This window comes from Oenanthe melanoleuca, chromosome 3 (genome assembly GCF_029582105.1).
Source record: "Oenanthe melanoleuca isolate GR-GAL-2019-014 chromosome 3, OMel1.0, whole genome shotgun sequence".
Classification (NCBI taxonomy): domain Eukaryota; kingdom Metazoa; phylum Chordata; class Aves; order Passeriformes; family Muscicapidae; genus Oenanthe; species Oenanthe melanoleuca.
In genome coordinates this window covers 41,970,442-41,984,854 of record NC_079336.1, presented here as the reverse complement: position 1 = coordinate 41,984,854, position 14,413 = coordinate 41,970,442, and the positions used below count along the sequence as shown (strand labels likewise).

The 14,413-nt window shown below is 39.6% G+C and overlaps 1 protein-coding gene across 1 annotated transcript; it reads right to left on the bottom strand.

The window, feature by feature from the left end:
• Positions 1-409: 409 nt before the first annotated feature.
• Positions 410-14,410, bottom strand: QRSL1 (glutaminyl-tRNA amidotransferase subunit QRSL1). The gene is made up of 11 exons (XM_056486731.1): positions 14,128-14,410; positions 13,756-13,915; positions 12,527-12,625; positions 11,419-11,515; positions 9,549-9,725; positions 7,106-7,281; positions 6,846-6,958; positions 5,115-5,307; positions 4,623-4,740; positions 1,321-1,526; positions 410-862 (listed from the first exon to the last, which is right to left on the bottom strand). Exons 1-11 carry the CDS (start codon positions 14,149-14,151, stop codon positions 651-653), a joined length of 1,575 nt encoding a protein of 524 aa, XP_056342706.1. The 5' UTR covers positions 14,152-14,410; the 3' UTR covers positions 410-650.
• Positions 14,411-14,413: the final 3 nt, after the last annotated feature.

Genomic DNA, 14,413 nt, shown 5'->3' with positions numbered 1-14,413 from the left:
AAACAGGGATCTAAATGCAGGTGTGATTTGCTTTCTCATAATTACTTTAATAAGCATCACATAACAGATGTGCAGATGTGGCATTAGGATATGACTGAGTGGTGAACTTTGTGGTGGTGGGTTGGACTTGATGATCTTGAAAGTCTTTTCTAATCAAAATGATTCTATAGTTCTATGTTATTCCCTTATTTCCTTTCGTGTTTAATTCCTAGTGAACAGTTCCTTAATACCTTTGTTCCAACAGAGCTTGTCTGGCTATTGCCATTACAAAAGTCTACACTCCAGAAGGAAACCAAGCCCTTTGGCAACCATGACGTTTTCACACAAAAGTTCAGGTTAGTTCTTTAATTGGTCAGATACCTTACACACCCTCTGGGGATTAAAAAATCAACTTCACAGGCATAACATACACAATTTCAACCTGATGTTTTTAATATCAATAAGAAATGGCTCTTAATAACATGGTAATGTTTACTTAATGATTCACTTTGCCTTAATTACACTGTAACAAGCTGTCGTGATTCCATTGTGCATTATTGTGTAACATCTTAAAACAGATTATTACTTCTGCAAAAGACAATTAACTGCAGAAATTCATTTCTTGACCAACCCCCCAGCTTTCATGCTCCAGCTGACTAGCAAGTCCCAGGCTATGAAAAAGAAGCAGACTTCTGATGCTGAAAGACACCACTGTCGTGCCTCTTTACTTCTTCTAATTGAATCACTGGGAATTGTACTTGTTTTTCAAACCATTTGGCTACAGTGAGAAGCTGCTTCTCCTGGAATGAACGTCCAATGAACTGAAGCCCAACTGGCAAGCCTCTCTCTGAAAGGGCTGTAGGAACATTTATGGCTGGCAGTCCTGAAAGAGAAAAAATACACATGCAAAGATGTGTTATTAAACCCTAGAGTAATTTTTGTATCAATTTTAAGAAAACCAGAAAAAAAATTATGTAGAGAAAAAACAGCTAAAATAATTTGATTCCATGAACAGAATGCTAGATGATCACAAGAAATTAATTAGAGAGATTTTAGAGGTCAGCATCCTCTGAAAAAGACAATCAGCTCTCCTTAGAAAGATTTCTTTCTCTGGAACATCTTATCTGCAGCTCACACTCAGCTCTAAGGTGCCCTGCATCAAAATATAGTCTTATGTTTTGAAGCATTTAATAAACTGTCCTTAGACCCAGTTACCACTGTAAGACTTACAACACGAGGGTGAAATATTTTGATTCCAAGGAGGAGGTTAAATACCTAAAGAGACAGACATTTAAAATGACTAGGCAGAGGGAAACAAGTTGAGTTCCTGTCCCTACTCACCAGCCATGTTTGCAGCCTGTGTCAGGATGTCATCTTGAGCACTGCGGGTCCTGTTGTCTTCCTGGATGAATTCTGTGTACGGTGCTGCATCACTCAGAGTGGTGGGAGTGAGTAAAATATCAACACCGCTCCTGAAAACCTTCACAAAGTCATTGGCAATGAGACGTCTCACTTTCTGTGCCTTGACAAAGTACTTCTCATAGTTCCTAGAAAGGAATAGGGACATAAAGGCCTGACACTTTAATTCCCAAAATAAAGAACTTTTTTTCTTACTTACTATGGAAAAGAAAAGCCCAGTAATCCTTTTGGATAAAACTTGGACTCACATTGGAAGCTTAGTAACTACATGTGTTTATGCTCTCATAGTAGAGGAGCTGTCAGAGAAGGAAGAGATGAGGGCATACAGCTGAAGAAAGGTGAAGGGAAAACAAAACCCTACTTTACAATAATTAACTTAAAATCAAAACAACACATTTATGGCCATTTGGAAACTAAACTGAGTATTCAATTTCTCAGAATGATGGAAAATGCTGAGTTAGAAGGGACTCATCAAGATAATAGAGTCCAAGTCCTGTACAAGACACCCCAAAAACCACACAACATATATGAGAGCACAACTCTGGCTTGGTGCTGTGACCACTTCACTGGGGAGTCTGTTCCAGTACTCATCCACCCTCTGGCTGAAAAGCTGGTATCTGGCTGAAAGTTAGGTATCTAATCTAATTTCAGTGCACTGCAGCACAGCAAAGTCTAGGAAATACAGAACTACACAGGTCTGAAAAACAGGAATTAACCATTTAGGATTCAATCCAGCAAGATACCTGAAGCACATGAAAAAATCCCATCATCTGCAGAGAACACCTAATGGATTTAAAATTATGTATGTGCTTATACTATATGTCTCTGTAGAATACTCTATAAAGATCTCATCTTTACCCTTGTTTTTCCCCTCATGTAAACACATGGTCTATGGATTTCCATCTTTACACAACTCTAAAGAGAAACACTTTACTCAACTTTAGGTCTATTGTTCCTTTTAACTTCACATGCAGAACTGATAAATATGGAATCTTAAATTCAGAGAAGTTCAGTTTCAAAAGTAGCTATCATCTAAACACTCAGCTATTTGGGAAAGAAAAAAAAGTAAAGTGAAAGAAAAATGGAGTGGTGCTACATGCCAGAGTGTTTACAGATAAAACAACTGCAACTGTCTAAACCCACTTTGTTAGAGTAATCTAAAGATTTAAGATTCTGAAAAACAGCAATGAAAATGGTTATAATCAATAAACAGCAGATTCAAATTAATAAGTTATATAATGGGAATTAGACATTTTCCTACAATCACTTCAGAAATCAATCTAGTTGTTAACTTCAGGAAGTCCCTAAGTGACCCATCTACATGTCTTTTAAGTATCTCCAGGGATGGGGAGTTCACCACTTCCCTTGACAGCCTGTTCCAACACTTGACAACCCTTACAGTGAAGATATTTTTCCTAATATCCAATGTAAACCTCATGGGGTGCAACATAAGGCTGTTTCCTCTTCTCCTCTCACTTGTTACCTGGGAGAAGATACTGACTCCCACCTCGCCACAACCTCTTTTCAGGTACTTGTAGTGAGAATTATAAGGTCTCTCCTGTTCTCCAGCCTAAACATTCCCATCTCCCTCACCAGACTTGTGCTCCAGACCCTTCACCAGCTCTGCTGCCCTTCTCTGGCACTTCAATGTCCTTCTTGTAGTGAGGGGCCCAGAACTAAACACAGGATTTGAGGTGTGACCTCACCACTGCTGAGTACTGGGGGGGCAATCCCTGCCCTGCTCCTGCTGGCCACACTGTTGCTGATCCAGGCCAGGATGCCATTGGCCTTATTGGCCACCTGGGCACAGCTGGCTCATGTTCTGTTGACCAGCACTCCCAGTTCCTTTTCCCCTGGGCAGCTTTCCAGCCACTCTGCCCCAGCCTTTGGTGCTGCCTACAGCTGTTGTGACCCAAGGGCAGGATCCGGCCCTGTAGAACCTCAAAATTCAGCCTCAGCCCTGCCTGTCCAGATCCTTCTGCAGAGACTTCCTACCCTCCTGCAGATCAACATTACCACTCAAACTGGAGCTGTCTGCAAACTTGCTGAGGGAGGACTCAATTCCGTTGTCTAAGTCATCTCTAAAGCTGCTAAACAGAACTTCTTGAACAATCACCTTAGTCGTTTTAAAACTTTGAAAAGCAAGATAAAAATGAGGTGTAAAAGGCAACATTTGCAGGAGACACAGCTGGGTTTTCTCTACTACTTATTCTAAGAATGCCTTCTGAATCCTGCACTCTGTTCTTCAAGAATAATTTACTGTGGAACAGAAACACAATTCTTCCTGTTCCATCTCCGTAGAGCTAAAAGTGAATTCCTTCACAGAAGAGTTAACTATGTGAATTTTAAAGCAGCCTTAGGAAAGCTGATCTGGACAGTTGTACGCAGAGGGAGCACACTTGGCAGGAATATCGGCATTCCATAAAAGCTGGTTGTTACAGACTGACTGACAACATTCCTGTCTCTGAGAGCAATTAGAAGTCACATCTGATGAATACTCTTGCTGACAGAGCTCTTTCAAAGCAAGTGCACTACAGAGACTGATTACATGCCTAATATTTTTGTTAGTATCTGAACAAATTCAGACAGAGAAAAACAGCACCTTTACTAACATAAATTAGGACTGCTGGAAAAGGATTGAAAACTAAAAATGTAAAATTGATCCATGCACCAGCTTTTCTATGTGAGCTGGATAAAACCCTGACTTCTGTAAGGACTTCAGAACTTCTGCCAATGCCAAGCTCTTTCCCTGTACATTGAGGCGGAGAGCTGCAGTTAATTTAATTGCTGTGTCTCTGGCTTTCTCTAAAAACCTCGCTACAATGTACCAGTGGTTTCTCTATGCAGTTTTAATGAGATTAACAGCTACAGAACTTCTAACACTAGGACAGTAATGACTTCAGTATGATTTCAATGTTATACTATAGGGTATATTTCTGCCTAATTTAACTAATGGATGCCAATAATGCTCTGGTAGGGGAAAAAAATATCACTAAGTTGTTTTACTTATTTAATTTAGGAGGCTCACTGGTAAGACTCAGGGAAAACATTTTTGTTCATTATTAACAGTTCACTGGGTATTACTGAGCTAAAGCAATAATAAAAATACAAACAGCTCGTAGTGTAAGGGCAATTTCTTTTTCATGTCATGATGAACAATTAATCACCATTTGCTCAAGAATTCATTAAGGTGGAAAAGCTGAATTTCAAGATATTCTGCTTACTGTTTCAACAAGAAGTAGTTTCCTGATAGAATCCTTCCTCTTACGACATCATTGAAGCCTTCCCGCCGTGTTGCAGCATACATGCTTTCGGTGGAATCCTTCACGTTGGAACGATGTCCTGAAAAGGCATTTTGGGTATCAATAATTCCTGTAATCCTTAAGATTTAATAATGTCATAGTAGTACAATAGGTCACTGTTTGCTGCAGTCTGACATGCTACTATTCTGGAAAAACAACGAAACATATTCCTATTTTATTATGGAAATACAGAAGTAGATTTTGAGCTCAGACACTGATATACCTAATAATGAAAAATATTATATAATATTTTTACACATTTTTATCTGCACAAGATTTTTTACTGTATTCCATCTTGGAGAAACAACATCAAGCATCCAACCATGAAAAGAAAATCTACAAAAACTAATACTTTTACATGGCATCCAGAAATGTTTCTACTGTCTGAGAAAAAAGTTTTTTCAGAGGCCTTACCATATTCCAGTCCATCAAACCTGGCCATGTTTGATGCCACTTCTGCTGTGCACAGCACATGATAGCAGACAATTGAGTAACGAGTGTGTGGTAGGCTCACTTCAACCACTTTAGCCCCTGCATTCTTAAACAGGTCAGCAGCCTTTGACCAGAGAGTCAGAATTTCACTAGACAGCCCTGGTGCATGATATTCCTTAGAAGAAAAACAAGAAGAGGAGTTATTTTACACACTGGTTTACTTCTAATAGCAACCAAGACACAAATACTCCTTACTAAAAATACACTGAAACCATTATGTCACGACTACATGGTTTAAAGTACTCATTAAAGCTTTTTGCATCTACTAAATTCTATACAATCAAGAAGTATTAGATTAACATGATTCAGTCTTCTTAAGAGTATTACATTCATCTCAGTAGGATCAACATATGTATCAGAGATAATGGAATTTCAGCAGTTTCTTCTGAAGGAGTAATTGCTCAGTTATCCATATTTTTATCTATCAAAACTGTACTGTACTGCACTGCTTTGCAGTCATGGATATAATTTCTCCAGGTCTAAATCCTAAAACTAGGGCTGCTGCAAGCAGGAAAGATAAAAAGAAATGGCCATAGCATTATCAGTGGCAGCTGGCACACCTTGGTAAAACAAATAAAACCACCCACCAAAGAACTACAACCAAGGGGCTGGGAGAAGACTTAGATTAGCTACATTCCTATTTCACAGCCAAATTATAGACAGACAATCTCTTAAAACTCCTTATTTTTGAAGACACTTGCTTTTCTAACCCATAATATCAGGGTTATAATACTGTCTGATTCCTGAGTAGCTATGACCCATGTTTAAGGTATGCACGGATCTGTTTAGAATAACCTGTAGCAGTAGAAAAAACTGTCCAAAGGATAGGAAAAACAAACCAGTATCACCATTTTAGATTTATCAAGATTTAAACAGTAACCAGCTGATCAATTTTTTAGGCATGTAATTTTTCCATTTCACAGATGGTGAATAATTGGTCAGTAAACATCTCTGCTTACCAAATTAAAACTTTTGGTATGCCTGTTATAGCCTGGGTTCCAATACTGAGAATCTAATTAATAAATGTTATTCACATTGTCTCTTTGAAGGCAGAGCCTTTATTAAATTAAAAATAGGCTGAAGTCCCAAATTTTGTTCCCAAATTTCAAGTACTCTTATAGTTATAAACATGATTGAATTGCATACATCAGATGCCAAATTACAGATGTCTTTCAGTTCTTATTAGAACTCTGCAAATCACAGCTCCTTGTGCCATTCAACTGCCTTTAAAATTCTGCTCTATATTAACACAGTGCCATTTAGGCAAGTATCTCAAAGCTCTGCACAAACCAGTACCAAGCTCACTGTGTGGGAAGGCACCAAGAGCAACTAGTTTGAGGTTACAGAGTGGACTAATGAAAGAGCAACAGAGAGAACCAAGAACTGAAGTTCTCAATTTCCCCTAAAGCTCCCGATAGTGCTTCCCACTATGACCACAACATGTTTTAGATGATGAATTAGTGTATGCTACTCCAAATTGCCTGGACAGGCAGCAGAGCACACACATACCATTCTTTCCCAGAAGCTGCTTTTACTGTCTTCACTGTTTCAAATCATGGGCGACTAGAAGGTGGTGGGAAAGACAAGTATTTTTGTTATGTGTCTTTTATTTGTTCTTCCTGTCCATAACTGTTAACAGGATTTAAGTGTTACCTTTGGAATTCCTATTGAAAGCTTGCTGACATCAGTCAGATTAGGTAGTTCAAATGGCTTAAAGTCATCCTGAACAGTGGTAGAGTCCTTAGGATCATGTCCAGCAAGTGAACCTGAAATACGACACAGCACGTGAAGACCAGGAAAAAGTACATTAGTTACGTTTTAATTAACATTAATTAACGTTAGTTACATTTTAATTCAGAATTCAGACTGTTTTGAGGAAATGTTGTAAACAAAGATGTATGACATAGTAATACCTAACAAAACTGCTGCATCATCCACACATCTGGTTAGGATTCCTGGCACATCCATGGAGTTCACTAGAGGAATGAGACCATGGCGAGAGATCAGTCCATATGTTGGCTTTAAACCTACAACACCACAGTGAGCAGCAGGGTTTCGGGTAGATCCTCCTGTGTCTGACCCTAAGGCTCTATGGTTTCAAAAGGATCATCATTAGTAAGATAATTCAGAACATTTCCAAATCATAAGAATGTGTGGCTTTAAGATGCATGGATGTAAAACTCTGTGAATTCTTACAGATCAGAAATCGTAACAACACAGCCTAAATTCCACTCTGCTCTCTATGTCTATTTTTCATTTGTTCTCTGAATTTGCCATTAGTTCTCTTCACAAAGCACAGGCAGATAGGTAGAATTCAGACTAACTGAAAATGGCCTAAAATATCTTCTGTCTTCTGTGTTCCAATACTGTGGATTCCAACTGATATATCTCATGTGATTTAGGGAATAATTTTCAATACTGATATCTTATTGTGTAGCCAATGCACCATGAATCAGCATTTCCCAGGATAAAAATGAAGAGCAACACTTTTTGCCCCTAAGAGGAAGGCATACTTTGGAACGATTTCCCTGTTTCTGAATCTACAAAGATTGATCAGAACTCCCAGTTTACCACAGCTTAAGTACAATTAAAACACAGTATATTATTATTATTATTATTATTATTATTATTATTATTATTATTATTATTAGGTTTAATCCTTTTTTTTTATTCACAGGTAAAACCTTGTTCTTTCTAAATTGAAATTTTTATTTCAAAAATTGTATTGAAATGAAACATGCTGTTCTCTTGATTTTGATAAATTTAACTCAAGTGGCATTAAAAAGAGAAAGCAGTTTTCATTCAAATCTTTGCCAAAACAAATTCAAATTTCAGGAACAGGTATATCTTTTATTGAAGTGAGTATATGACTTTTCCCATAGCCATTTGTTTCTGAGATGGCTGAACCAATTCAACTGACTTTCCTGAAGTGGAATTTTTTTCAAAGTCTCTGTGTTCATGTAAAACATCCTCAATTTTACAGCATTTTTGGACATCCAAATCTCAAATTGAATTAATAAGACTGGCAGCACTCCCGGTGTTTGAAAGACGCTAATAGGATGGATATACAATAGGTTATATGCAATAAAATAGGTGGACAGAAAATCTCCCTGATCTGACAGTGTGCTGAGCAGTACAAAATGGGAGCCCAGCAACATAGGAAAAAGTGCCAAACCCTCTCAGGATCAGCCCATTCTGGCTCAGGATGAGGACCAGCAGCCCTTGGGAATGGCTGCACAGAGTTCAATTTCAATGGAATTAAAATATTGAGTAGGTTACATCCCAGTAAAGGGTAAGGAGATCAAGAGATATATAATTTTTAAAAGTAATTTAAAAAGTTATAATCAACATTAGGCAAGAATATTTTAACAACAAAATAGATACTTGTAATGTAGTTTATGGGTAAACAAGGATAAAATAACTAAAGAGCATTTTTAAACACGTTCCAATTAAGAGCACAATTGAAATAATCTTCTATAAAACATGCTCCAACATGTAGCTCTAAAACTTGCATAAAATGCAAGGTGTAAAGGTTTGTGATCAGTTTTTTTTTTTGTGATCAGTCAGATGAGAAGCATAGTATAGTACAGTATAATTATAGTATAGTATAGTACAGTATAGTATAGACAACTGATTTACTAAATAGTGTGTTGTTATTCCATACAGTTAATAATTACTATTTTTAAAAAATCCAGCTTGTTTACATTTCTTTAGGAAAAAAACCTCCAAACAACCATAAACACATACTTGCCTTAAGAACACCCCAACAATAAAACTGTCTTCTAACTTAAAAACAAGGAAGTCTGTAAGTATCTACATAGTAAATACTCTGTACTCTTTTGTTAAAAGAGTATGGGATTTTAAAGATTTTAGGTCCCAAATCTCATGTACTATTACATAACTATGCTGTAAAAACAAAGGAGCGGAGGAAAGATTATTCTACAGTCACAAATTGAGGGATGTTTTAATTTGCTGAATTACATTTTCAGTGTGTATTTGTGTAATGCAATTAGTAAGGAAGAGGATGTGTCACAAACCCCGTAAGACTTTAAGGGATTATTTGGGAATAAGAATAAAACTGTCACTCCTTTACTGCCATCATAATTTTATTTCATGCAGTGCAAAGTGGTCATACCACTGAACAATGCCTGAAATAAGTAAATCTAAATTTGCCTGCATGGATTAATTCTGGCTTCATGATATGCCACAAATAACCTAGGGATGCTGAAATAAATTTTTGCATGCCAGTGCCAATAACCCTCCTATTTCATACTAGCTTATGAGAAAATTATAAAATTAAAACATTCCAACATATTTTGAGACATTTAGGGCACGACAATTTTAAAAGTCTCTTACGCAAAACATGTGAAAGATGACACAGCAGCCGCACTGCCTCCTGAGCTCCCTCCTGATATTACCCAGTCAGACTCCTTGTCTTCAGAATGCGATTTTGGGACAGACTTTTCCTTGTACTGTTTTGAATAACTCCAGGGATTTCTGACTGGTCCAAATATTCCATCTGTACTCCCAGATCTAAGATAGTCAGACAGGACAAATACAGACAGAAGTGACAAATGACGCACTGTATTCACCAATTTAATTTTTAAAATCATCCTTGCAAATTCAATTTCAACACAAGAAAACTGGTGTACGTAAATCCTTATGCAGTCAACTTCTACAACATTTCATACAACTGTAAAATTTATAGCTGTTCATCGGTTTCTGACACAGAACCTGAACTGTTACATCTTTCTATCTTCTGCTAATGCCACTGAAACGAACAGAGTCACAAAGACATAAAAGTGATTTAGGGTATGTAGAAGGACAAGAGCACATCTCTTTCAAAACCAAGGTATTCCATGTTTCCAGCCCTGCATTTGATGCAAGATCACAGTTGTGAGGAAAAACATGCTGCTAGAGGTGGAGAAAAAGCTCCACAATACCAGGAACATGCATTTCTCTGAAATGTCACACTATTATTCACCCTGTAGCCCCCTGAGAGGCCACAGTTCACTGGTTCAGAATGCCAGACTGGCTTCTCAGAATCTGGTTTCAGTCATCTTGTGTCACCTAAGTGTGAGCTGCCACGAGAAGCAGGGCCAGGGTGTACTTTCCTTCCCCAGGTCCTCCCCCCACACTCCCCCTGAGTGCAAGGTGCCAGTGTTACCAGCTAAACCATTAGACAGAACAGGCAACTGACAGCAGCAGAAAACCAACCTTATTTAGACATCATTACTTTAGAGCTGGATCCACTCCCTGCCCAAGAGATCATGCAAACACAGACCAGAATGAGAAGCCAGTATTGGGATAAGCTTTTTAGGAGAATCCTGTGCTTTAATGAACTTAGATCAGTTGTAATACTGCATTATCAGGTTTTCCCCAAGCTGTTTGCCTGCCTTCTCTTCCACTGAGGAATAGCTTTTTTACACAAAAATTACTTTATTCAAAAAAATATTGGCAAAGTATTTCCACCCCATTCACGTGATTTTCCAATAGAACCTTCGACATTGATTTAAGTATAATAAACCCAAAATACAGCATTTCCTTTTTTCAGAGGTAACTAAAGTCCCAGAGATTCCCTTCCAAACCTAGCAGTAATTCCCATCCCTAACAGCCCGATGCTGTTCTCTGCTACAGCTTGACTGCCTTCACTGATTTGCAGAAGAATCAATTTGTAGGAGCATTTTTCAGTGTGCTCCTGACAAAAAGTTACCAATGTTAGTTTAGGCAACTTAAAAGCCTTGCTCTCTATTAGCCTGTGTGCAGCAAGTCAGGGAGTACCCATATAAATTACCCTAGTGGCCAATGGCAGAGGCAGTGACTGCAATTGGGGGCATGATAACTATTACCTAAGGGCAAAAAGCTGTCAGTAAGGAGAGAGGAAAAGGCAGCAATTAACTGTGTTGTAACCAATTCTATTAACACACTACTGAACCTACAAGAAGGCCACTTATCCTTGGCCTTCTGCAAAAGCTGGACTGCTTCTGCCTCTCAAGCACAGCCACATTTGAACACTATGTTCACAAAACTCAGCGTCTGTATCATTTACACAACACTACAAATGCTCAGGGAGAAGTTCATGCAGCTCTGCGTACCTCTGCAGTTAAGTATTCATTGTTGTCTTGCCTCACAGAAAAACGAGTTCAGGATTACAGGGAGATTGGAACAGATGGTAGGTATGCTATTATGTAAAATCAACACGTTAAAAATAATAAACATCACTCACCCCATTGCAAATTCATCTAGGTTTGTTTTACCTAAAAGCACAGCTCCCTGATCCAGTAGTTTCTGAACCACTGTAGCATTGTATGGAGAAATATAACCTGAAAACAAACAGAAAAATTAAGAGCAACTGGTGAGATACAAATTATTTTTACAAGTAGCTACTCTGAACATTTTGAAGTTGTCATTACCACTCAGACCTTACATAACCTAAGATAAGAACTATGACAGTGACATGAGACCTCAAGTAGTAACCAATTCACTCCATGAATGATGTCAGGGGCTTCTCCACTCCCACCTTCATCAGGAACAGGAACATCACTCCTAATATTCATTGCAATCAATCACAACAGGTCAGAGAACGTGCTTTAAGTAAAAGCATCTCACATAACATAACAATTTTTACAACAGAGAAGTAATATTTTTTTCCTTTTGCAATTAAAAAAAACCACAATCAAATTAGAGGTCTGCTATTTTGCTTCTACTATCTTCCACAAGGATTAATATAAAGTTTTACTTTATGAAGAGTAAAACAGATATAAGAAATGCTTCCCACTTTTGCTTTTATTATAAAAACATTGTAATGCCTTGAAAATGTTCATGACTTGTTAATAGAAACAATAAGTTTAGGAAACTTAAAAGAAAAAGCCTTAAAAGCATTATAGAACATGATTGTATGTTGGGATTGTTCACATCTACTTTTCCTACAGCCATATGAAAAAACTATTTAGGCCAACAATTATAAACAGAACAACAACAAAACAGGACTGTTTTTGGATTTCACTAGGCAGAACAGTACTGACTGCTCTCCTCTAGACCTAAAAGCAATATGAAGGAAAAATGTGAACTTCAGTACCATTTTACTGTGGTATATAGGCTTTTATTATAATTTCTGTTAAATGCATACAAATATAAATAGAGAGAATGTGCTTAGAAGAAGAAAAGGATCCATCTGTAACACCAGATGAACTTGGCCAGTGAAATTGGATAAATGTATTTCCTCAAATGACACCAGCTCATTTTTTGAAAATACTTGGATTTCTGGAAGACTCCATTCCATATGCCCTCTAGAGAGCAAAAAATCTGATTTTACTTTAAAAGCTTTACTGTACCTTTTAGCATATTTGATGCACATGTTGTCTCAATGCCAGCTGTACTAAAGTTGTCTTTTACAGCAATAGGAATTCCATCTAGAATGCCCAGTGGCTGACCTGCATTAGGAATGATTGTAAAACAATAGAGATTAAAGCAAAATCTGCTATATATATAATGTTCTCATCAATTACTGTTTATTTTACATGTCCCTTTGGGTGGTTTTTGGAAGCAAGATTGCTTTCCACTAGGCATTTGATGATTGTCTGTTCCATTCTCAAGAACCATCTACCATTCCAACTCAAGTGTTGAGCACTCTGCCAAAACCAGACCTGGCCTCACAGAGCAGAGCTCTGTGAATGTGTCTAAGCCCTCCAGACAGGCAGCTGTTTTCATACAGGCTATTCCAAAGGAGTGCATACCTCTTCCAATGTGACAACACAGTGCTTATTTTGGCCATAGGTGTTGCTAAATTCACTCCATCACTAGGCTGGGAGCCATAAACACTGCCTACTCGACAAACACAGTAGATATGAAAAATTACTGAAGCAGAGAAAATCTTTCCCAAGTAATCGATTATCTACCATAAAAAAACCCCTGAACCAACAAACAACACCACAAAGAAAAAAGCCAACCTGAAAACTAAAAGGCCTACATGAGGAAGGCAAGGCAATCTGGCTGACAATTTTATTAAGCTGCCAGAGGACAGCAAATGTCACCTCTTGGAAGGAAAGTGAGGATCTTGTAAGTGCTGCAGATAACAGCACTGAAAGCTGTTCTGTTCTCCAATTAGTAACTGCAATTAATGAAGGTGCTTTATTTTAATTTGCTTTCTTAATTAAAACTCAACAGGCTGTGGCAGCTGATTGTCTATCCCAGTCTGGAGGCCTGTGAATGACCACTGCACTTGCCTATTCACGGTACCTGCTGGCTACATATTCCAGATGAACTGCTGAGGGAAAGAAGCAGCAGACACCAAGCAGCAGTGCTGTCCAAGAGGCACAGAACTTCTTTAAGCTGCAATGCCTCGTTTGGCCCAGGTTTTCCCTCTGATTTTTGGACTAAATACTCTCCTGAGTGCCAAGTGTACATCCACGAGCACCCACGGAAACCTCATGCGTGAGCCTCACCCCCCAACAATCAAACAAGCCAAGACACCCCCTTTAAAAAGCAAAGGGGCTTCGTCTAAGACAGACAGCTCCTCCACAGCAGCTCTTTAAGGACTAACATTACTTACAAACCAACATACCTCTTTTATATCTCTCCTCTGATTCTTCAGCCTGCTTCAAAGCGGTCTCTTCCGTTACGGTAATGTAGGCATTCAGAAACTTGGTGCTTTTGATGAGGGCCAGGCATCGCTGGCAGAGCTCCGTGGGAGTGACTCGTCCTTCCTTCAACGCCGCCGACACCTGAGAGCGCAGCGCGTCCTTCGGGTCAGCCGGGTGACAGAGGCCGCGCCGGGGCGGTGCGGGAAGAAAGCGCCATCCCCGCTGAGGGCAGGAGCCCGCGGGAAGCGCGGTCCCGGGCCGCCCCGGGGAGAGGGGACACGAGGGGATCGCGGTCACCTTGCGAACCCGCCGCGCTCCTCGGCAGCCCCGGCAGGCGGACAGACCGCACTCACCTGTCGGAGAGAGGCGCGCAGCATGGTTCTCCCAGCCCGTCGCCGCCGCCTCACGCCCGCCGAGCGTCCACGACCCTTCTCCCGGAGCGGCGGCCGCCCGCCGCCATCTTGCCGCAACACCGCGCGGCGCCATTGGCAGGGCTGCCAAGAAGGCGGCCGCCCATTGGCTGCGGGGGCCGCCGGGGCTGAGCGCTGAGGCGCGCGGGAGCGACTGGTCCGATCGCGATCCTCATCCCGATCGCGATCCTTATCCCGGTCCCGATCCCGAGGCTCGGCCCGGCCCGGC